The 26049-nt window shown below is 37.1% G+C and overlaps 1 protein-coding gene across 4 annotated transcripts in view; it reads left to right on the top strand.

Annotated features, from left to right (window-relative positions):
- The window catches only part of RNF180 (ring finger protein 180), a 337572-nt gene that overhangs the window by 150967 nt on the left and 160556 nt on the right, over positions 1-26049 (top strand). The window contains exon 5 of one of the 4 annotated variants that reach the window (XM_023729610.1): positions 6969-7715. The exons of the other annotated variants lie outside the window; for them this stretch is intronic. Within the exon in view, the coding sequence (XP_023585378.1) occupies positions 6969-7082 (114 nt within the window). The 3' untranslated portion in view covers positions 7083-7715. Of the gene's footprint in view, positions 1-6968; positions 7716-26049 lie in introns of those variants that run through there. 4 annotated transcript variants of the gene reach the window in all.

Below are 26049 nucleotides of genomic sequence, written 5' to 3'. Positions count from 1 at the left end.
TACAGAGGTAGAAAAAATTCCAGATTAAAATGATACAGGCATATTCTGCTTTTAAACAAACCTGACATGTCAAAGTCTGAATTTATATTAAGTCAGAAATAAAGACGATTTCTTTCTTTTGCAAATGTATTTTCCATAGGCTTCCTTGAAATAGCAAGCTCCTATAGTCTAAAAAAATAGACATTTTCTGCCAAGCAAGTATAGTTGGTTATATCTTCAAGATATGTCCCGAATCCATTTATTTTTCTTCGTCTTTCACTGTTAATCAAGTTACCATCATCACTGTATCAGCTCAAGTCATCTTCCTGCTTCTGTTCTTGCCCCTCACAGTCCACCCCCACTCCCAACCCATAGCAGCCAGAGTGGTCTTTTTAAACCATAAATCAGATCATGTTATCCCCTTGTATCAAAATGTCCTATGACTTTCCATTGCCATATAATGAATATGCCATAGAATAAAATATAAACTCCTTACCATGTCCCCAGGGCCCTAATAATATGTCTCTTGCCAATCTCGACCATTCCTCCAGCATTCTCCCCTTTGCTCACTTCATTTTGACTACACTAGCCTTGTTGCTCTTTCTTGGTTATATTCAAACGTGGTTCCACTTTCAGGCATTGCGTTTGCTCCTCCCCGGTCTCTGCTTGGCTGGCTCCTTGTCATTCAGATCAAAGGCTATCTTCTCAGAGAGGCCTTTCCTGACCACTCAAAAGTCTCACCTATCCCTATTTTATTTCCTTCATAGCACTTACTTGAAATTATCTTATTTTTTTATTTGTTTGCTTATGCATTATCTCTCACTTCCATTAGAATACAAGCTTCATGAGAGTGACTGTTTTTTATCTTTTTTACTCCTCTAACCCTAAATTTTAGAACTATGCCTAGCACATACTAGTTGAATGAGTGAGATGTAGGTATGTGGTTGAAAAAAAGATTTAAATAAATCACTCCTTATAAGTCAAGTTTTTATAAAACCATTAAGCAAAAAAAATCTGATGGTTGTTTAAAATTTCATGTATCTGCTTTATACTTCTCAAGTGGTTAGGAGTCTAAGAAATTAAGCAGTTTACCATGGACACATCCTAACTCCCTGAGGGACTGAATTGCTGGGCTGGAGACTGTGGGGACCATGGTCTCAGGGAACATCTAGCTCAATTGGCATAACATAGTTTATAAAGAAAATGTTCTGCATCCTACTTTGGTGAGTAGTGGCTAGGGTCTTAAAAGTTTGTGCGTGACCATGTAATATACTCCACTGGTCTCACCCTGTCAGGAGCAAGAGAGAATGAAGTAAACTAAAGACACAAGAGAAAGATTAGTCCAAAGGACTAATGGACTACAACTACCATAGCCTCCACCAAACTGAGTCCAGTACACCTAGATGGTGGCCAGCTACCACTACCGACTGCTCTGACAGGGGTCACAATAGAGGGTCCTGGACAGAGCTGGAGAAAAATGTAGAGCAAAATTCTAACTCATAAAAAAAGACCAGACTTACTGGCCTGACGGAGACTGTAGAAACCCTGAGAGTATGGCCCCGGACACCCTTTTATCTCAATAATGAAGTCATTCCTGAAGTTCACCCTTCAGCCGAAGATTAACAGGCCCATAAAACAAAATGAGACTCAGGGGGCACACCAGCCCAGGGGCAAAGACTACAAGGCAGTAGGGGACAGGAAAGCTGGTAACAGGGAACCCAAGGTCGAGAAGGGGAGAGTGTTGACATGTCATGGGGTTGGTAACCAATGTCACAAAACAATATGTGTTCTGACTGTTTAATGAGAAGCTAGTTCGTTCTGTAAATCTTCATCTAAAGTACAATAAAAATAAATAAGTAAATAAAAATTTAGCATAGTGATTAAGAACATGGGCCGTGGAATCAGAGCAGTTCTGCTACAGTCATGGGTCTGCCAGCTACTGGCTGTCAAATAACTCAACTTCTCAGGATTTCTATGTCCTCGTCTGTAATTTGGAGATAATAGTGCTCATTTCCTAGGGTTATTGTTGGAATTAAATGAGATGATTCATTTTAAATTTAGAATGTTCTGGTTGTGTGCCGTCAAGTCAATTCTGACTTACAGCAACCCTATATGACAGAGTAGAACTGCTTCATAGGGTTTCCCAGTCTGTAATGTTTATGGGAACAGAATACCAGGTCTTTTCTCCTGCAGAGCCGCTGGTGGGTTCAAACTACTGACCTTTGGGTTAGTAGTGAGTGCTTAACCATTGTGCCACTGGGGCTCCTTAAGTTTAGAATAGCACCTTGCATATAGTAAGCATTTAATAAATATTAGCTACTGTTATTAAAATTAAAAAAATTTTTTAAAATTAATTTGTCTTTAACACTAGGTGTGGACCCTGTCTTCCAGGACCTTACATATTCTTAATGTTTATACTAACATTATTCTAAAAGTCGTGTTTGAACATTTGGGCATTCTGATCCTGAAGACTAGGTCAAATTCCACCATTTTACCTTTGATGAGTGGAAGATATTTTAAAATTCTGTTCAGTTATATAAAGGTTGAAAATCAGATTATGAAGGCAAGTTTCTTTTAAGCTTAAATAGAGAGTTAAAACCTGTAGAGAACTAAAACATTTCAAAGTTCACCTTTAACTATTTTCAAGGAAGGCCACTGTTCAAGTAGCAATGTTGGAATGGTGACGAATGGGGCCCGACAGCATGATAAAGATGAAAATTGGAGAGGTGGCGTTTCATCTAGTGATTCCTTCTCCTCAGAAATTGACAAACCATATTTGTACTTTACCTCTGGTAATGTATGGCTCTTCAAACAGGAATCGTTCGCTTTATTTCTTCTTTTGTTTAAATGGCAGTCAACTATTTTATGCCTTGAGATCAGAAAACCTCTGTCATTTTGCAACATGTTTTTTGTAACATACTGTGTTATAAAAAAGCATTTAGGAGAGTTTGGACTGGAGGAAAATGCATTTGTAAATGGACTTATCAAATAAAACTGCTTTGTAATGACACAGTCATAAAGCGAAGCCATGGTAAAAATATAGGGACTGTCTCTTAAGATTATCCACTCTTTTTCTATAAATATACTTTATTTGGATGTTGTATACCAAAACTGACTTAGCTAATTATAGAGTATGCAAGCTTCAAGCCAATTGCTTAAAGCAAACTGTCCAAGAAAACATAGGTAACAACAGTGAATAAAACTTCAATTCCACATTTTTCTCCAGCCATTAACACGTCCTTTCCTGTATTTACAAGTCTATAAGGGACCTTAGAAAGTCATTTGGTAAATACATCTGAGTCATCTGAAATGATGTCTTCTATACTGATCTTTAGGAAGAAGAGCCCACACTCTCAGAAATCAGCTCCAATTGTTTCTTTACACAGTCTTCCCACTAATAAATCATTGTCATGGTTTGAATTATGTCCCCCAAAAACTGTGTGTATCAATTTGGCTAGGCCATGATTCCTGGTACTGTGTGATTTTCCGGTATGTTGTAAACCTGTCTCTATGATGTTAATGAGGGAGGATGGGTGGCAGTTGTGTTAGTAAGGCAGGACCTGATCTACAAGACTGGATTGTGTCCTGAGGCAATCTCTTGAGATATAAAAGACAGAAGTGAGCAGTGAGACAGGGGGACCTCATACCATCAAGAAAGCAGTGCCAGGAGCAGAGTGTGTCCCTTTGGACCGGGGTCCCTGCGCAGAGACGCTCCTAGTCCAGGGGAACACTGATGAGAAGGCCGAGAGGGAGAAAGCCTTCCCCTGGAGCTGAAGCCCTGAATTTGGACTTTTAGCCTACTTTGACTGTGAGGAAATAAATTTCTCTTTGTTAAAACAATCCACTTGTGGTATTTCTGTTATGGCAGCACTAGATGATTAAGACAGAATTTGGTACCGAGAGTGGGGTGCTGCTCTAACAGATACCTAAAATGTGGAAGCAGTTTTAAAACTGTGAATGGATAGACATGCAGCAGTGACAGAGGACCAGCAGCAGCAGAGAACCTACAGCAGCAGAGAAGCAGCAGCAGCAGAGAACCAACAGCAGCAGAACCAGGAGACCCGTGAAAGACGGCGCTGGAGCCGACCCACTGCTGGAGCCGACCCACGGAGCAAGAAAGCTGAGTGCCTGTGCGCAGAAGGCTTCCTGGAAGAGTGGGGTGCCTCCGGGCACTTACAGGTGGAGCTGCTGAGCTTTGGAACACTTGCCCCAGCAGGACAGTTGCAGGCATGAGGCCTGAGGGCTGAGAGGCCGTAGGAAGCAAGAAGCTGAAGAGACAAGGGACACAAGAAGCTGAGCTGCTTCAGCCTCAGAGGTATGGCCATGACCTCGGGTTTCAAAGGGTGGAGCCATGGCCTCTGGTGTTTCTAAGGGTGGAGTTGTCACTCCAATGGACTAGGAGAATGGTGTGCCTAAAGCCAAGGGAGCAGAGTTGCTGTCCTAGTGGGCCTGGAAGGCGGAGCTAAAGCCCAGGGCCAAGGGGCCTCCACTCAAAATCCAGAGACTGTGGCCAGTACTTAGAGTCTGGAGGGCAGGGCTATTGTATAAATTGTCTCAGAGAACAGAAGATTATTTTCAAAGCCTTGAGGACTAAGGTAATGTGTTCTGCTAGCTTGCTTGGTGCCTGTTATGCCTTCTTTCCCTTCAGTTTCTCCCATTTGTAATGCAAATGTCTAGCTTGTGCCTGTTCTGCCATTGTACCTTTGGAAGCAAATAACTTGTATTCTAGATTTCACAGATGAAGAGGAATTTTTGGATTTTGGACTTGGAGTTAAGATTTTTGCTCTGATATGATGAGATGAATATGTTTTCCATGTTGCAAGGACGTGATTTTTGGGGAGCCAAAGGGTGGAGTGTCATGGTTTGAATTATGTCCCCCAAAAACTGTGTGTATCAATTTGGCTAGGTCATGATTCCTGGTATTGTGTGATTTTCCTGTATGTTGTAAACCTGCCTCTATGATGTTAATGAGGGAGGATGGGTGGCAGTTGTGTTAGTAAGGCAGGACCTGATCTACAAGACTGGATTGTGTCCTGAGGCAATCTCTTGAGATATAAAAGACAGAAGTGAGCAGTGAGACGGGGACCTCATACCATCAAGAAAGCAGTGCCAGGAGCAGAGCGCATCCTTTGGACCGGGGTCCCTGCGCAGAGACGCTCCTAGTCCAGGGGAACACTGATGAGAAGGCCGAGAGGGAGAAAGCCTTCCCCTGGAGCTGACACCCTGAATTTGGACTTTTAGCCTACTTTGACTGTGAGGAAATAAATTTCTCTTTGTTAAAACCATCCACTTGTAGTATTTCTGTTATAGCAGCACTAGATAAGACAATCATGTTCTCCATGTTTCTAGAGAAAGAGCACAATTGCTCCAAACTAATCTTTTAAAAACATTTTTCAAAATTTGATCAGTCATGAGGTGGATTATGGATTCTTAATTTTTTTAATACTTAAAACATTCATATAAAAAGTTTCAAAGTCAACAGTAAAGCTTCAAACTTTTTTATAGATTTCATATTCAGCATTTACTGAACACTTTTCTGTATGCAAGATACTTTGCTAACGGCTAGGGAAATAGAGAAATAAAAAGTCATGGTACTTGCTCTTTAGGAGCTCAGCATCCAACAGCAGAGACAGATGTAAAGGCATTGATGACATTATAATTTGACAAATGCCATAAAGCAGTTATGCACAGGATGTTGGAGGAACACCAAATTCAGCATGAGGAAGGCAAGGGATCATAAGAGATTTTCTTCTAGGAATCCTTGAATGGGCTGTTGTGGACATACAGGAAGTTGACCAGGTAGGTGAGGCAGAGAAGAAAGAAAGGGGTATGCATAGCCTACTAGGACTAATTGCAGGGAAACAGTAACATTTGTGGAAAGATGAATATGTGGACATTTCTGACCAGGAATCAGAATGGAAAGGTATTTAGAGGCCAGAACTGAAGGACCATTTTATGCCTTACTAGGGAGTCCCTGAGTGGTGCTAACAGTTAATGTGCTCCTCTACTAAAAGAAAGCTTGGTGGTCTGAGTCCATCCAGAGGCACCTTGGAAAAAGGCCTACTTCTATTACTGAAAGATTGCTTCTGAAAAATCAACTATTGAAAGCCTATGGAGCACAGTTCTACTCTGACACACATGGGGTCTCCAAGAGTCAGAATTGACTCAGTGACAGCTGGTTAGGGAATTTAAGATAGGATTAAGAATGACTTGGTAGGGTAGTTTTTTTAAAGTCAGTCTGGTGGAAGAATGGAGATAGGGAGGTGTATAGGGTTTAGAGTGGAGTCAGACCAGTTAGGAGGTTATTACAGAAATACTGGTAAGAAAATTTGAGGAACTGAACCAACAAAATGACATTGGAGATCAACATATTTGAGAGAGACTGCGTTCTAAGATACTTGGGGACTAATTAGATGTGATGGTGAGAGAGGGAGAGAAGGACTTGAGGTGTTTGGTGGTTGAATTGATGCTATTCCTTTGGATCACAAATGCAGGTAAAGGAGCCAGTTTGAGAGGGGAGTGCAGTAAGGAATGGGTGGTTTGTTGAGACTAAGGAACTTATCAGATGTGGGATATATAGGTAGATATATTTAGCAATTCATTTTATATATGGTTATATATGTGTAGATTTTAGAAGGTACCTTTGGGCTGAGATGCAGGTTTGAAAAACATTTTCTTATAGGCAGTAACTGATTAGCCATGGGTGACTAGATTCATGGAAGGAGAGTGGGTAATGTAAAAAGTTGAGGAAAAAAATATCTAGATAAAACCTGAGAAATACTGTCATTAAGGGATGGAATAAGGAAACAAAAGATGTAAGACTGGGCAGGGCTTGTCAGAGAGTGGGCTGTTTGAAGTTGTAAATACAGATAGAGTACTTTTGGGTGATGACAGACAAGAGGATAACAATGAGTAGGAGAAGAGGCTTATGTAGCCACATGTATGAGTGTTAATGGAGAGATTTTTCTTTGCTTGTTTGTTTTTCTCAGAGGTATAAAAGCAACAGTCTGAAAGAGGAATTGGAGTGGGAGAATGCCAACACCACCTCCTTTCCCTGTGAAGAATGTGCGGTAGAGGAGCAGCCTTTCACAAGAAGGCTGTGAAAATGGTGGACTGAGAATGAAAAGGTTTCAGGCAAGCCATGGAAATATCTGTGGGTCTGTGAAGAGGCTGATTATTTATTTTTTATGAGATTCAGAGGGTATGTTGGAAGGAGTTCTTTGGGAAGAAAACAGTAGAAGAATAAGAAAGAGAGTGTACAGTATGGAGGTGATAGTTTGCAAGAGATTAATATCTAGAGGAGCTGGATAATTTTCTCTAAACTCATTCTGAGTTAGAGATGTTTTCTTGGTCCTAGAAAAATTTAAACAAGTCAATTAAGGGGTCACCTTGTGATGTTTAACAGAGATCTAGTACTATTTTCTGATCTTTAACACAGACAACTTTTTTTTCAAAATTAAAGTAGGTTTACATTTTTTGTTTTATTTTATGATTGTGCTATATGCTCATTATAAAAACTCAAACACTATAAAAAGAAGAAAGAGCTCTCATAATCCTATTCTTACCACCAAAAATCAATTGCTCTTAAAATTTGGGGATGTATCATTATTTCTTATAGACTATACACATACATAATTTTATATACACACATAAATAAATGTGTGAATATAGCATGTATGTATATATGTACATATTATATATTGTACATATTTATACCTATAGACTTTATATAGACATTTTTCCAGGAAGGTTTAATGCTGCATTAAATAATCTGTTCCCCCCCCCCCCCGCCGCCAACTTAACAGAACCTTATGGCAGTTTTTCCAGGTTGGTGCTTTGCATCATTTTTAGTGGCTACAAAATATTCCATTATATGGTTATGCCATGATGTCTTTATTCATCCCCCTATTATTGAATTTTTAATTTGTTTCCAATTTTTTTATTATAACTGATTTTAGAGTTATTTATAAAATAATAGTCTCTTTATTGAAGTAAATTATTCCTTATTTAAGTAAAAAAGGCATTGACGTCTGTGATGTTTGGTTAAAAATTTTGGATTCCACTAATGACATCTGAGTAGGTCACGTCAATTCTCTAGCTTCGTGTTCCTCATTTGTAAAATTATTTATTAAAGTAGAGTAGCCAGTCCCTCAATTCCTTTCATTGTTAAAATTTTGTTATTACCTGGGCTTGCCTGTTTCCCTCTGCTGATGACTACTTTTTGAGAGATATTTGAGCACATTGCCACAGAGCATAGGCTTTGGAGTCAGATCAATTTAGAATTGAGTCTTGGTTCCACTAAAAACTTGCTGTATGGATTGACACAGTGGCTGCAACAATGGGCACAAGTATAACAACAGTTGTGAGGATGGCGCAAGAACAGGCAGTGTTTCATTCTGTTGTACATAGGGTCACTATGAGTCAGAACCGACTCGACAGCACCTAAAAAAAAAAAAAACTAGGTCAGGTTTATTTAACATCTCATCTCTGAGCCTCAGTTTCCTCATATGTGAAATGGAAACGGTAATAACCTGTCTTAAAAGGCTGTGGTAAGGTAATGTCTAATTCTGGAAGCATAGTGGCCTCCATATAGTAAATGCTATTGTTTGTATTATTGTCTGCTCCTTCCCTCCCTCATTTTTAATTGTCCAGATTACTTCAGCCTCCTCTCGTTCATCCTGTGTTATGGGTTGGATTTAATTCAGCACTCTTACATACACAATATGTATTTGGAAAATTCTAAAGCTCCAAATAGAAAAGAATGTAAAAAAGATATATTTCATGGATGTCATACAGATTTATTTAAGTACATGCAGAAATAGCAGATTCAGCAAGGTTAGCTTTATAGTGGTTCTTCTGTGGTAAGCTCAGAAATCATTTCACTGAATACTTAGCATATCATTCTTTTGCCCACAATAGCAACCTTGGATGGAAGTGACTTTTAATTTATCAGTAATATCCTTTACACACCACTTATACACTGTTTTATTCATTGGTTCTCAGAATATTATAGATATATTTTAGGAGATTATAGGATTTTTCCATTTTTTTCAAAAGAACGTCTCTTGGTAGACACAAAGCAGTATCCATAAATATGAATATTATAGTAAGATAAATAATAAAAATAACCATCACACATATATAGTGCTTATTGATTTCCAGGCACTAATATAAGCACTTGACAAATATTAGCTAATTTAACCCTCACAACAATCCTGTGAGGAAGGTACTGTACTTCTATTTTTCCTGTTTTACAGATGAGGAAACACCAGCATAGAGTAGATAAGTAATTTGCCCAAGGTTGCTCAGCTAGTAGTGATAGATCTGAAATTTGAACTTGGTGCCTGGCTACCATTATTGAATGTTTTGATCAAGGACCCAATAGATAGATCCTGATCAAAAGGAGGAAAATTGGGGAACAGAACTTCAAATTCATATGGAAACCAGACTTATTGGATCCATTGAGACTGGGGAGAACCCCTGAATCTGTTGCCTGGAAATAGTCTTTAAACCTTGAACCAAAACTCTTCATGAAGCCATCATTAAACTAAACAACAGTTTAGCTCAATTAATAAAGAGTGTTTACCTTGAGCATTGCACTCTTTATAAAGAATTGTCTATATGAGTTCAAACTGGCAATAGGTAGTCTAAAGTATAAATGAAAACTTTAAGGGACAGAGAGTCTAAATTAAGTGATGTAACAATATGGGTAGAGATAGAATGGTGACACATTGTGAAGTATGTAACCAGTGTCATTGAACAACACGTATAGAAATTGTGAATGGATGTATGTTTGTGTATATTGCCACCAAAAAAAAAAACTGAACCTGGGAAGCTTGGCTCTGTATTCTGAACTCTTTAAAAGAGTTAAGGAAAATTAAAATGAAGATATAAGTCAGGTTGGTGCTTAAGGCATCATGTATGGCCCTGTTCACTTGCTAGAGTTGGGCCACAAGTTGAACTCGCAGCTTTTTCATAGCCAACACAAAAGATGAGACTTGGTGAATTACCTACTTCACAGTATAAGATGAAAACAAATCTGCGGTTCTAGACAAGTATAGCAACTCCTAGTTCCAAAAAGAAATTTCCACAGTGCATTTTCCAAAGAACACAATATATATTGAGCAGTGACATTCTTCCATGAAATCATTCAGCAGGAGCTAAATGACTTAATAGTGTTAGTGTTCCCTAAGTGATTTCCTTTTTTATCTTGGTGTCTTTAAACTATTTGACAACAGGATTATAGTACTTAGCTGATGCAATTTGAGAGTCTTATTGACCAGGGAACAAAGCTTCAGTTTATTGACCTCAGGGCCAATTTTATCCCTGTTCTCAAGAACCTTTTTTGAATTGTCATTTTATTAGTATATTTACCAAACGATTTTCTACATCTAGATTACCTTTGGCAGCTTTTAAATCTCAGGTAGTATTCCCCCTGTGATTTTCCTTTGAGATGGTAACTTCCTAAGGGGATACAAACTATTTTAATCAAATAAATAGAAAGATGAAAGAAGAATATATGTATTCTAAAACTAAATCTAAGCTGAAAATAAGTTAATTATATATAAATATGTAATATATATCCCAAAGATAAATATACATTATAAAGATATAAAGAATTATCCATTCTTTTAGATTACTTTCTTTCCTCTGCTATATCACAGATAAGTAAAAACAGTCTGCGAGATTCAAGAGAATGACAGAACCATCACTTACTGAGTGCCAGCTATGGCTGGGCACTGTGCTGGCTGCCTTAAATATACCAATTTATCTGTACATTGCTCTTTTCATGTTTCAAAATTGAACAGTCAGAATTAGCATCCCCACCCTTTGAACCTACTAGGGTGATTTGTAGAACTTGATAACTCATTTTATTACCAGGCACACAACCAATGAATGTGAATTTTAAACATGTGATTTACTAGTAAGAGTGTTTAATCATGAATAAGGTCTCAATTAATTGTCCTATTTTTGTTAAATAGTCAAATATTTACACAATAATAATTTTCAGAAACCCAGTGGCTGACTGATGACATTGAGCTTCTCCCATCGTCTCTTTCGATAGAAGTAGTTATTTGATTCCTGTGTATTCCATCTGGCAAGGTCCATTTGTACAGTTGCTGTTTATGTTGTTGAAAAAAGGTATTTGCAGTGAATAAGTTGTTGGTCTTGCAAAATTCTGTCATGCGATCTCTGGAGCTGTTTCTATCACCAAGGCCACATTTTCCAACTACCAATCCTTCTTCTTTGTTTCTAACTTTAGCATTTCAATCAGCAGTAATTATCAGTGCATCCTGATTGTATGTTTGATCAGTTTCAGACTATAGAAGTTGGTAAAAATCTCCAATTTCCTCATCTTTGGCATTAGTGGTTGGTGCATAAATTTGAATAATAGTATTAACTTAGTATTAACTGATCGTCCTTGTAGGCATATGGATATTATCCCATTGCAGATGGCGTTGTACTTCAGGATAGATCTTGAAATGTTCTTTTTGACCATGAATTCTATGCCATTCCTCTTCAATTTGTCATTACGTGCACAGTAGACCATATGATTGTCCCATTCAGAATGGCTAATACTAGTCCATTTCAGCTCACTAATGCCTAGGGTATTGAATTTTATTGTGTTTCATTTCATTTTTGAAAAATTCCAATTTTCCTAAATTCATACTTTTTACATTCCATGTTCCGACTATTAATGGATGTTTGCAGCTGTTTCTTCTCATTCTGAATCCTGCCACATCAGCGAAGTCAGCTCTGCTTTGAGGAGGCAGCTCTTCCCTAGTCGTTATTTTGAGTGCCTTCCAACCTGAGGAGCTCAGCTTCTGCCAGTGTATCAGACAGTGTTCTGCTGCTATTCATAAGGCTTTGTCTAGCTAATTTTTGTTTAGGATCAGATCACTAGATCCTTCTTCCTATTCTGTCATAATCTGGAAGCTCCACTGAAACCTGTCCACCATAGGTGACCCTGCTGGTATTTGAAATACTGTTGGCATAGCTTCCAGCATCACAGCAACACGCAGTCCACCACAATATGACAAACTGACAGACAAGTGGTGGTCAAAACAATTACCTGTTATTAAAATTTAATCACCTGATTTCCTAGGATTGTAGGAAAGAGACATAAAATGGCTAGAAGTTTAACTGTTACAGTCAAATTTTTAAAGAAAATGTTGCTTAAATAATGCAGAATTTATAATAAGTTATTAATTCAAAATTTTGATGATGGATGTAAACAGGGAAAAGGACAGAACAAATGAACAAAAACAAAATAGGTCCACAATCCCTCATCTACAATTCCAAAATTCAAAAACTCCTGAAAACCAAGGGCTTTTGTTTTGTTTTTCATAATTCATTAAAACCTGCCCTGATCTAAATGCATTTGGTGGCAAAACCTAACTTGAAATAAGGGTAAGCTATTTATTACCTTTACTTTTACCACTTGGTGGAGCACTGGCGGCATAGTGGTTAAGACCTAGGACTCCTAACCAAAAGGTCGGCAGTTAGAATCCAGTAGCTGCTCCTTGGAAACCCTGTGGGGCAGTTCTACTGTGTCCTGTAGGGTCGCTATGAGTCAAAATGGACTTGATGGCAACAAGTTTGGTTTTGGTTTGGTTTATACCACTTGGTGTGTATTTTCATGTTTTCCTGAAAAAAATATTGGTATGTTTGATTCTGAGATGCTTCCCAGACTGTGATAGGGTGTTACATTATATGCAGATTCTCCACCTGTTAGAAATTTGAAAAAGTATGAATTCTGAAACATATTTGGCTTAAGGGTTCTATATGACAGATTGTGGACCTGTAGTACACAAGTTGCATCTCTTTTACCCTTAGTCCATGGATTCTTAACCCATGGACCTCTTCGGTAGATTGGTGAAGCCCACAGACACTGTCTCAAAAAAAAAAAAAAAAAAATGTTTTATGTGCATGAAAGAAAATACATAGACATAGGCAAGAAAGTAACTGTACTGAAAAAGTTACCAAAATATTTTAAAAATTTGATGTAGTTATATACATGCTTCTTTATTAAGGCATTAAATGACAGGATGTAGCAGTAAGTCTGATTGTTTCTGTAAAGACATTTCAGTGATGAGTGTAAATGATGTTTGGGAATAGCTGCAATAATGTAATATCATGAAAATATCTTTGCTTTCTGTTGGTAACAAAGTCACAGGTACTGACAGTATAGCTGAGATTTGTCTCCTAAATACATCATTGAAATAAATGCCAAATTTATGTATAGAGAAACTCTAGATGTAATTCTTTTTCCCATCCAAGTTCATAAACCCCCTGCATTCTATCCATGGATCTGTTTAAGAAACCCTGCCCAAGACCATGGTTATACAGTCTATCCTCCATAAATTTATTCATGTTCTTTATTAGTTTCCAATGTTGATTCATTTAGGTTTACAGGGTCATGAAGCTAAAGTTCAAACTGTGCTTTTACTCTTATCTAGCATTATTTTAGACATTTCCTACCTTGTTTTGAGTTTTCTACACAATAGACAAAACATCTGAGTGTTTGTTGTTTGCAGGTTAAATGCTACCTATAGTACTAGTTTTCAGAGCTTATATTCTTCCAGCCAGATTATAAATTAGAAAGCAGTGAAATATTTGCTTTCAAGTCTTGGCTTTTTTTTAGTGTGCATGGCATTCCATTTCAAAGAAATGAAAAAAAAAACTTTCTTTTTTTGAGGGAAGGGTTATTATAAATTTCAGTGTCTTAGGTAGAGATAATTTGAATGGAGGAGAAGAAAACCTATTCGTGTATAGTTTGCTGAATTTCAGCATTGACATTTCTGATACCACCATCTAAGTGAATTTTTAACTGTTAAAATCAAAGTGCATCTTATACACGAAAGGGGAGAGTATACTAAAATGAGGTTTCAAAATTTTCAACTTCTAGGAACCATCTAATTCCAAAAGAACCAGTACGTTCTAATTTCCTTCCAAAGCAAAATTTACTACTCATCATTGCACGTTTCTCTCCAAGTGCTACAGACATAATTTTGGTCGAGCCCATTGTCATCTTATATTTGTACTGTAGTAAGAGCTCTGGGAAAGGTGTCCTGCCTTCAGTCCCTCTTAACTTCTGTAGTTATATGCAGATTGCCCGAACAATCTTCCTTCAACACTCCTTTTTGTCACAGGAACCCTTCTCCAAAACCTACACCGATTCATAGCACAGCATTAAGCTTCTCTGTCAAGGAACCACCAACCCACATTTGTCTCTTATTACATCCTCAAATGTCCCTACCATTTGTTGCCTGCCTACATCCCTGTTACTAATTCCTGTGTCCATAGCCTTGCTCATACAATTTTTGTCCCTCTTGTGTCTTTTCTCTCCCTTTATTTAAAAGTCTGTATCTGTCACTTCCTTTGAGGGATGATTTAAAACAGGCCATCCAATGACACGTTGTTAAATTAACTCCATCCTACTTTAGTCACTTTTTGGACATGTCTTTACTATTTATATGCTGTCTTCATTTATATATTCCCCACTGAAAATTATCACACCTCTTTGTCATAATTTTAAATGGTTTTGTTCTCCCTACAGTTTCCCCTGTGATGGGCTGTCATTGCCAGCGGCAGCCCACGTGTGACAAATTTGTGGAACCTCTTCTGTGTTCCCTTGTGTCTCATAGAGCACTGCAGTCTCTGTTTAGTACTCCTGTGTGCCCAGGTAGAAACCTGAAAATTATTTGTTTGTTCCTTTTAAGTAGAAGTGAACATGATTTTCAAAAAACCTTACTGAAGGCCCTGATGTGTTCATCTGACATAAATTGCTGCTCTACTAAGCCTGTGTTCAGCTCAGCTGTGGGACATCAGAGTAAATCACATGCACTTTGGAAATTGTGATTAGTGCCATAGTTATTCACCTCTGACTTTATTTTCGAACTTCAAAGTTTATTTTTGAAATAAAGCTGATTTTCCCATTGAGTGCCAAAATTTTTGACATTATGTGAAGTCATGACCTACTTTTTAAAACTTTAGTTTGGAACTTAGAGGTACGCATCAATGTTCAGTTATTGCAGGCATTCATGCAGGAAGCACGGAAATCATTTCACTGTCTGGATGAAATCTATGGGCCAGGTAAACCCTGCTCATCATAATGACATGCAGATAAGAGTTACCTCCTCTTGCCCCACTCCTTTCCAGTAACAACCAAAATAAAAATACCCACTTCTCTAGTAGATCATAAAAAGTAGTACATTTTACAGAAATCCAAGAATAGGTCTCTGGAATAAATGGATAAGCCACTATATTTTGTCAGTATTTATCACATTTTTAGAGAGGAGTGTCATTATTGATAACTACTTCTGCCCAACTGAGAAGAATTTAAATGGTGGGTTCCAGTGGTGCCAGGTTTTATACTGCCAAAGTGGTGCAAGACTATATTCTTCTCTCTTCAATTTGACAGTAAAATAGCTGGGCAGGGACAAGGAAACTTAATTAGTAAATGCACTCTTCATTTCCCTGAATATCCATCTATCAGAAAGCAAATGCCAGCAAATTTTCCTTCCCTCACTTCCCCAGGTATTTGAGGTGAGATTCTGGATTATATTTGCTGAATATGCCCATGACCTTAAAGGGGCCATTTATTTCATGTGCTCTTGTATCAGGTTCTTTATGAGGCACTTCATGTATATTTTGTTTAGTTCTCACAACAACACTATTAGGTAAGTGGAATTATTCTCATTGTGCAGATCAGTAAACTTATGCTCAGAGAGGTTAAGTAATCTAAAATCATAAAATCCATTAGGTAGCAGAATAGAAAGTTCAATTTATTTCTTTCTGAAGCAGTACATTTTTAAGGACTTAAAAAATTTATTTCTATAAGGACTTAAAAAATTTTATTTCTATGTCTTAACTCTAATCAGATTCTTAACCTATTTGTCCATTTTGCTTCTCATGATTAGATTTTGGGAACCCTGGTGACATAGTGGTTAAGAGCTCAGCTGCTAACCAAAACATTGGGGGTTTAAATCCATCAGCCACTCCTTAGAAACCCTATGGGGCAGTTCTTCTCTGTTCTATAGGGTTGCTATGAGTCGGAATTAACTTGACAGCAATGGGTTAATTAGATTTTGAGCCACTGAGGAAAGGATATAATTTTAAAAATATTTTGCTCATACTAAAATTTTATCTGAAAAGATAAATCCAGATGATTTTTATGAAAATAGAGTGATATTAAGGTGTGACTACAAAATAGTGTATTTTTCTGTTCATCTTGTACCATTGAGATGCCAGTTTATATAGTCTTGTAGATAATTTTAACTGATTTCTTTAAATGTAAGTGGTACTACTTGATCTCTACTAGAGTAGAAAGAGACACAACACAGAATTCAGCAATAGTACTTAATTTGAAGGAATTAGCTATTTTATGTGCTTGGTAATGACTAATCTTCTACAGTCGTGTATTAATTGGAAATAAGTTATAAGTAGATGTACTAAAACCAAACCCCTTGCCATGGAGTTGATTCATTAAGCAAAAGCAAAACACAAACAAAAAAACCACTTCTAGATGTGAACCAGATACTGTGTTAATGAATTCATGAAAAATTATCACGAAGTATAAGATATTTGAATACCTACTGTTGGTATTTTCTGACATTTTAACTATGCTGAATCTTCGTTTTAATGTTAAAAACTTGATATAATAAATATATATGTTACTTTTTAATATCTGAAATTAGTACATATTATTAATCATACACTTTTTAAATTAATATTTTCTTTAATTTTTGTGACCAAAGCATAAAAAGTAATTACTTCATTCCTTCATTGCTACATTACTGCTGTTAATCATACATTTAATAAATATGTGAGTGCTTACTATGTATAAGGTTGTGTGCTAGCAAGCAAAAAGATGAGAAAATACAGACATAGTCTTTTCCTTTGTGAAAGTTATAATTTAATGGAGGAGACAGATAAATCAGTGTAAAATACATACATTTTGATAAATACTAGGAAGAAGAGATTCAAAGTGCTTTGAGAGTGTATAATTCTATTAAGAGTTACTTACATTCTCATAACTGGGTATTTAGTGATTGGATGTCAGGATTTTTCTTTGCTTTTCAAAAGCTTCCCAATGGGAATAAATCACAGAATTTTAGTAAAAGTAAAAAGGACTTTATGAGTCCCCGCAGAAAAAGTGCAGTGGAGATTGACCAATGTATCTTTAGAAATTAATAACTTTAGAAATTAATAACAGTGGAGTGTAAGGTTTAATTTTATCTTCTGTTTACTGCAGCATTTAAAATGTGCTATGCACTAGAGCAGAGTTTCTCAACCTCAGCATTACTGACATTTTGGACTTGATAATTCTTTGTTGTGGGGCTGTCCTCTACACTGTAGGATATTTAGAAGCATCCTTGGCCTCAACCCACTAGACCCTAGATCACTCAGTCATGACAATTAAAAAAAAATGTTTCTAGACATTACCAAATATGCCTTTGGGGGCAGAATCACTCTCTGTTGAGATCCACTGCTCTATAATGTTTTGCATCCATTATGAAGGATGGAAAAGAATACAATTAAATATTCACAATGGGAAAGTATGTGTAGCATGAATTAAAAAAAAAAAGGACACATACTAAAAAATAAATAAATAAATGACATATAAAATATTGACAATGTTTATTTTGGTCACCAGGATAGAGTGTGATTTAAGGTTTTATTTCCTTTGTGTTTTTCTTGCATTTATTATATTTTTAATCAGAAAAATAATATAATGTGAGTCTATATAATAGTAAATTATTTAAATAGAAGACACAATTATTTCCAATGATAGGGCAAAAATTTTTAATTTTATCTAGAGTATTATACACAGCTTCATACTTGAGAGGCTGAAGTAAATATTATGAATGTGAAATGAGTATTTATTGATGTCCATGAAACTGGAATAAAGCATGTGCCTAATATTCTCATTTTAGTGTACCACCAGTAGAGGAATAATATCCCCTAAACCTGAGGCACTATTCTGGAACTGAATTGTTCTACTTTCTGCCTGTTATAATTAGTTATCAAAAAAGCTTGCTTATTCCCTAAGGGGAGGTTAAAACTAGGACACCACACAGTGGATACAATAGAGTGAATAAAATGTGACTTCTCTCAGTCACATGTTGCTGACTAGCCTAAAGAGGCATAATGTTTCTCAAGTTTATTTCTACTCTTCTTGGAACTTTAATTTTTTTTTTAAAATAACATTCTGTTAGTTGGCCATCTAGAGCAGTAATTCTCAGGTTTTTCCTCATGTGATACAAATGAATGAGGATTTCATACACTGTTTCAGGAGCATCTGCAGGTTTATATACCATTCCAGCTCTCCAACTATAACCCTTGCCCTTTTCTCCCCATCAAGAAAGAAACTCAGAATGCAAACAGATTTAGAGTATCATATAGGAATAATAAAATAGAATAGCAGACAAATAAGGAATTCATAAATTAAATTATTTGCAAACATTGGTAATTTATTAAACACATACTATGGTAACATTCATTCAACAAATATTATTTGAGTGGCTGCTACATTCCAGGCAATGTCTTAGGCACAGAGATTAAAGTCTAGCAGAAGTGGTACATATTAATGAAGCTGTCATATATAAATACATGAAATTAAAACTATGATGAATGCTGTGGAGAATGGAGCCCTGGTAGAGAAGTACATGTTACTTTGAGACCGTACAAGTGAGGGACCTACTTTAAATTGAAGAGTCTGGGTAGGCTTTCCAGGAAAAGTGGCTTTGTAGCCAAGATAAAAAAAAAAAAAAAAATGAGTAGGCGTTAACTAGGTGGAGAGGTATGAGAGCAGAAAATTCCAGATAAACAGACCAGTATGTGTCTAGGTCTGAATCCTGAAGGACGATAGTATACTTAAGGAAGTTAGGGAAAAAAACAGGCTGGCTGGAACTCAAAGGGTAATGGCATTGATGGTAAGGAATGAGGTTGGTGAGGTTAGGGTGGGGTACAAAGGCATTGAAGGTTTTTAAACCATAAAGTAACATGATCAAGAATGGCAGTTTGAGAAAAATTATTTTGCCAAAATGTACAGAAATTATTAGATGCAAGAAGTTATGTAAAGACCAATTATAGTTTTGTTTGTTTGTTTTGCAGTAGTCCAGGTAAGACAGAGTGGTGGCTGTGAAAAAAGATAGGAATGAATTGAAAAGAAATTTTGGGACTAGAATCAACAGGATTTAGTGATAAAGTGAGAAGCAATATCAAGGATAACACGTCTAGGGTACAGTTTTGTGGAGCTGGATGGATTCAGTAGGTTAAAGAAAATCAGCGGTGGCTTGGTTATGGAGAGAAGATTGTGAGTTCAGTTTGGGACATTGAATTGAGGTGCCTTTAAGACATCGAAACAGAAATACCAAGTAGACACTAGGATAAATAGATTTGGAGCTCAGAAAAGAGGTCAGGACTAGAGTTATAAATTTGAAGGTGATCTGTATACAGATAATAACTGAAGCTGTAGATCCATTGCCTAGGAATATAGTATAGACTGAGAAGAAAATAGGAGAAGAGAGATTAGGACCAAGCATTAAGAAACTCCAACTTTATGGGAGGGTAGAAAAAGATGCACTTGAGGATGTGCCGGGAAGGTAGGAAAAAGTATGTTTTACCACAAAAATGAAGAGAAGAGACAAATGTTTCAAGATATTTCAAAATATTTAAGAAGGGAGTGGTCAACAATGTCAAATGCAGCCAAGAGATTAGAAAGATGAGGACCGAAAAATATCTGTTGGATCTAGGAACAACTAGAAATTGGTTGAAGAATGTTTGTGGAAATGAGAAAATTCAGACAACAACTAAAGACAGTTCTTTTGAGAAGTTTGGCTAGGACAGAAAGGAGAGAGAGGAAGGTGGAAGCTGAAGAAAATTCTAGACTGAGGGAATTCTGTTGTTTTGTGTGTCTTTGTTTTTCAAATAGGAGAAGCCACTGGAGAGAGAGACTTTGCAGATCTAGGAAAAGTTTGAAAGGAGTGGAGAAGATTGCAGAAGAGTCTTTCAGAGAGCGAATCAGTGACTTAATAAGATAACCAGAAAAACATATTGGAATTGTCCCTACAGCTTTGACATGAGTTGGCATGAGTTGGGAACTGAGTCTAGAAGAGTACAGTGTATTTTAATTATGTTAGAAATGTATAGAGTATTATTTGAAAGGAATTTTCATAGCAGCCTTGACTTAATGCTGAATCAGATGATTTTCTAAAATTCTTTAAAGCCCTATGCCATGTGTGGGAGGGCTTGAGAATCTTAAAATTTCTACATGTTTTCCTTAGTAATATTTCTCAATTTACTAAATTTATCTTACTTAACTGGACTTTTTCATATTTAAAAATCTCCATTTTGGTTCTTTTTCAAACTCACTTTTTCTTTTAAATTATGTCCTGTTCTTGCTTTATTGATTATATTCCTTTCTAAAACTTCAACAGACTTATTTTGAAATTTCATATATATTGATTAGTTATATGTAGTTCTTCAAAAGTAAATTCTTCCATTCATACATCTTTTCACTGGAAGTTTGTTTTCTGGCATACTTTGTAATTTTTCATTATGACTTCTGTGGGAGTTGTTTTTGTGTGAGTCTCAGGTGCCCTGAGTTGTGGAAACAGCCCCATAAGGGACAGTTTTGTGTTTGACTTTGTTGTGGTCCTATAGTTTTAACTAGTGCAGGACTTAATTTTAAAATTATTTTCTCTGTTCAGAGTTACCAAGCTTCACAGGAAGTGCTAATTCAGACATATTGTGCAGGTTTGGAGTGCTGGTACGCTCCTAGTGGCTCTTTTTCTATTCTCTATCCAGAGTAGCTGACTTCTGTGCCGTATTCCTCAGACTGAACTGCCTTTCTTGCCTGCTGTTCTTCATAGAGCCTGGAGTTTCAATTCCCAGCTAGCAGTCTCAAAATATCTATCAAGTTTTTGAACCTTTTATCTAGCATTTTTATTTAATTAGCACTGGAGAGAGGCTTCCTGTATCAGCTTGCTCCTCTATATTGACCAAAAGTATTTTTGTGCTATATAAAAAGCTTTTCCAGTTGCTTCTTAAATATATACCATTTAATGACTGGTATGGAAACTAGCATATGTTATAAATCCAGAACTGTCCAATCTGGAATATGTATTTATGCAAATTTGAAGTCATATTGTGAGACTAGGAGTACAGATTCTTATGACACAACAGTGTCATTTATAAAAATTTACATTTCTTTAAGGATTAGAAATAAAAAGAATTCAGTAACGTGTGTGTGTGTTTAAATTAACTTCTACATGCCATTTGTCAATCATTGCTACTTTCTGATAACCTTAATATCTAAACATTTTTCATGACATAGTGTGGACTTTTAATCAGGAATATGGAAGATGCAATTGAATAAAATATAGAGAAATGTAGGCATACTTCAAGTTTATGTGAAGAGGTCAAATGATACAATGAAAGGAGGGGAAGGAATGAATCCTAGTCCACATAGTCAGATAACCAGGAAATGTAATTTTTAGTATTTTTAATAAAGTTACCTGTATATAATAAGCACCCAGTAGTTACTTGATAAATTAATTGTTGTGGTTGTTAGGTGCTGCCAGTCAGTTTGACTCATAGCGACTCTGTGTACAACAGAACGAAACAATGCCCGGTCCTGCGCCATCCTCACAAGCGTTGCTGTGTTTGAGCCCATTTTTGCAAATACTGAGTCACTCCATTTTGTTGAAGGTCTTCCTCTTTTTCGCTGACCCTCTGCTTTACTGAGTATGATGTCCTTCTTCAGGGATTGATCCCTCCTGATAACATGTCCAAAGTACATGAAACCAAGTCTTGCCATCCTGGCTTCTAAGGAGCATTCTAGCTGTACTTCTTCCAAGACAGATTTGTTCATTCTTCCGGCAGTCCATAATTCAAAAGCATCAGTTCTTCTTTGGTCTTCCTTTTTCACTGTACAGCTTTCACATGCATATGAGGCGATTGAAAATACTTGGGTCAGGTGCACCTCAGTCCTCAAGGTGACATCTTGACATCTTTACTTTTTAACACTTTAAAAAGGTCTTTTGCAGCAGATTTGCCAAATGCAACATGTCATTTGATTTCCTGACTGCTGCTTCCATGGGCATTGATTGTGGATCCAAGTCAAATGAAATCCTTGACAGCTTCAGTATTTTCTCTGTTTATCATACTGTTGCTTATTGGTCCAGTTGTGAGGATTTTTGTTTTCTTTATATCAAGGTGTAATCCATACAGAAGGCTGTAGTCTTTGATCATCATCAGTAAGTGCTTAAAGTTCTCTTTGCTTTCAGCAAGCAAGGTTGTGTATCTGCATATTGTAGTTCTTCCTCCAGTCTTCATGCTCCAGTCTTCTTCATGTAGCACGATTTACCGGCTAATTTGCTTAGCATAGAGATTCAATAGTATGGTGAAAGGATACAATCCTGACGCATACCTTTCCTGATTTGATACGATGCAGTATCCCCTTGTTTTGTTTGAACAGTTGCCTCTTGGTCTATGTACAAGTTCTGCATGAGCACAATTAAGTGTTCTGGAATTCCTGTTCTTTGCAATGTTATCCATAATTTGTTATGATCCACACAGTCGGATGCCTTTGTGTAGTCAGTAAAACACAGGTAAACATATTTCTGGTATTTTCTGTTTTCAGTCAAGATCCAGCTGACATGAGCAGTGATATCCCTTGTTCCACATCCTCTTCTGAATCTGGCTTGAATTTCTGGCAGCTCCCTGTCGATGTACTGCTGCAACTGTTTTGAATTATCTTCAGCTTAATTTTACTTGGATATGGTATTAATGATACTGTTTAATAATGTCACTGTTCTGCTGGATCACCTTTCTTTGGAATGGGCATGAATATGGATCTCTTCCAGTCAGTTGGCCAGGTAGCTGTCTTCCAAGTTTCTCGACATAGATGAGTGAGCGCTTCCATGCTGTGTCCGTTTCTTGAAGCATCTCAACTGATATTTTGTCAGTTCCTGCAGCTTTGTTTTTCACCAATGCCTTCAGTGCAGCTTGGACTTCTTCCTTCAGTACCATCGGTTCTTGAGCATATCCTATCTCCTGAAATGGTTGAAAGTGACCAGTTCTTTTTCGTACAGTTACTGTGTGTATTCCTTCCATCTTCTTTTGATGCTTCATGCAACCTTCAGTTTTTGCTCATAGAATCCTTCACTATTGCAACTCAAGGTTTGAATTTTTTCTTTGGTTCTTTCGTCTTGAGATATGCTGAGTGTGTTCTTCCTTTTTGGTTTTCTAACTCCAGATCTTTGCACATTTCATTATAATACTTTGTGTTCCCAAGCTGCCCTTTAAAATCTTCTGTTTAGCTCTTTCACTTCATTATTTCTTCATTTTGCTTTAGCTACTCTGTGTTCAAGAGCAACTTTCAGAGTCTCTTCTGACATCCATTTGTTTTGTTTCTTTTCTGTCTTTTTAATGACCTTTTGCTTTTTTCATGTATGATGCCTTTAATGTTATCCCACAACTCTTCTGGTCTTCAGTCATTAGTATTCAGTCCATCAAATCTATTCTTGAGATCGTCTATAAATTCAGGTAGGATATCCTCAAGGTTGTATTTTGACTCTCACGGACTTGTTTTAATTTTCTTCAGCTTCAACTTGAACTTACTTATGAGCAATTGATGGGCTATTCCACAGTCAGCCCCTGGCCTTTTCTTGACTGATGATATTGAGGTTCCCCCATCATCTCTTTCCATTACATCTTTCAAATCGATGTAGTTGATTTGTTTCCTGTATAATCCATCTGGCAAGATCCACATGTATAGTCACTGTTTATGTTGTTGAAAAGAAGTGTTTCCAATGAATGAGTTGTTGGTCTTGTAAAAATCTGTCATTAAGTCTCTGGCGTCATTTGTATCACCAAGGACATATTTTCCAAGTACTGATCCTTCTTCTTTGTTTTCAACTTTTGCATTCCAATCCCCAGTAATTATCAATGCATCTTGATTGCATGTTTGATCAATATCAGACTGCAGAAGTCGGTAAAAGTCTTCAGTTTCTTCATCTTTTGCAATTAGCAATTGGTGCGTAAATTTGAACAATAGTTGTATTAGCTAGTCTTCCTTGTAGTCATATGGATAGTGTCCTATCACTGACAGCACTGAACGTCAGGATAGATCTTGAAATGTTGTTTTTCACAATGAATGTGACATTGTTCTCTTCCATTTGTCATTCCCAGCATAGTAGACCATAGGATTGTCTGAATCAAAATAGCCAGTACCAGTCCATTTCAGCTCACTAATGCCTAGGATGTCAGTCTTCAAGTGTTCCATTTCATTTTTGACAACTTCCAATTTTTCCTTGATTCATACTTCATACATTCCATGTTCTAATTATTAATGGATGTTTGCAGGTGTTTCTTCACATTCTCAGTTGTGCCACATCAGTAAATGAAGGTGTCAGAAGCATTACTCCATCCACGTCTTTTAGGCCTACTCTAATTTGAGGAGGCAGCTCTTCCCCAGTGGTATTTTGAGTGCCTTCCAACCTCAGGAGCCTATCTTCTGGCACCATATCAGACAACGTTCCGCTGCTATCCATAGGTTTTACTGGCCAATTTTTTCAGAATCTGATCGCCAGCTCCTTCTTCCCAGTCTGTCTTAGCCTGGAAGCTCTGCTGAAGCCTGTCCACCATGAGTGACCCTCCTAGTATTTGAAATACCAGTGGCATAGCTTCCAGCATCACAGTAACACGCAAGCCAGCACAGTATGACAGACTGACAGACGAGTGGTGGATGAATTAATAAATGCACTTAATTTGTATTTTGAACCCTTTTCTATTGGTACTAGAAACTAAATCTTAATCAGTACAGGGCCTTCCACTTTACTTTCCCCCAGATCTATGTCATAAGTTCGTGATGTCTACCAAGTGTCAACATGATGGCAAGTGTGTTGGAAATCTGGCCTGGGTTGACATCTACTGAGTTGTCAGTCCACCTGGTCACCATACTTTCTTCTTTGTACTATCTGAAAGGTCTTAACTAGTCTACTTTTTGCCAAATCCATGCCATCCTCTGTTGTTCCCTTCCCATGCTAAGAAAGAGGGAACTCAGTTACCTTGCTTCCTGCTTAGACTTTAATCTGAGGATGAGCGGGTATATGCTTTCCTGCTTTAAGAACACTAAACCTGATGAAATGTCCTATCCTGTCCATCATCACCGCCACACACAAACCATTTCTAAGCCAAGGCACCTTCTCAGAAGTCCGCCAGCATTTTGCTCTATTTCCATAGAATCTTTAGTATGTGTTGAACATAAAGGAATAGGGGTAGGAGAAGCAATAAAAAAATCTTCTAGATACATTGTTTATGCTCTGAATCCTAGGCTTTTGAAAGTCAAATGCCAGGGATTCAATAATTTAATATTTTTTTTCTATAAATTTCTGTGTTTTCCATTCCTTGCGGCATGCCTGGATGGAGAAGAAGGGTTATGGATAGCAAAACTGGAAACAAAAAACACATTAGTCAATATAAAAATGGTGGGGTTTTTTTTTTTTTTTTTTTTGCTACAAAGAAAGGAATAAGGCAGAAAAAGAAGCGCAAGAGGTTTAGTAAAGAAGAAGAGCGAAAACTAAAAGGCTTATTTGCTTTTTAAAGTAATATGTGGCATGCCATGGCCTCTGAGTAGCTGGATTTAATGGATCTAGAGTTGATTGGCAGGTGGAAGGATGGGCGCTGGAGGCTAGAGGCTAATAAAGGGCTTTTGTTACAGAGCCATTTTATCTGGGAGGGTGTAGGGGGTGGCAGCCTAGTGGGGCTTTTTGTGTGCCTGGAAGTCAGAAACTAAGTTCTTTGACTTTTTAAAAAATATTTTCATGAAGAATAGGAGAATGCAACTCAAAATAAAAATTGAACTCAAGAGATATGGTTATTTTAGAGTTCCGGCAAAATGGCGCTCTAGGCAGAAGCACCACACTGTCCCTTCACAGCAAAGATCCGAAAAACTAAGCCAAATAGAGAATACAACAATCCTGAAACCCTAAAACATCAAATGAAGAGATAAAGAAGTCAGCCAAGCACCAAATGGAGTGAGAAAACTGACAGAGAACA

Source organism: Trichechus manatus, unplaced genomic scaffold, assembly GCF_000243295.1.
Source record: "Trichechus manatus latirostris isolate Lorelei unplaced genomic scaffold, TriManLat1.0 scaffold00029, whole genome shotgun sequence".
NCBI classification, from domain to species: Eukaryota; Metazoa; Chordata; class Mammalia; order Sirenia; family Trichechidae; genus Trichechus; species Trichechus manatus.
The sequence above is the reverse complement of the archived record's forward strand: the minus strand, read 5'-3'. Positions and strand labels throughout refer to the sequence as shown.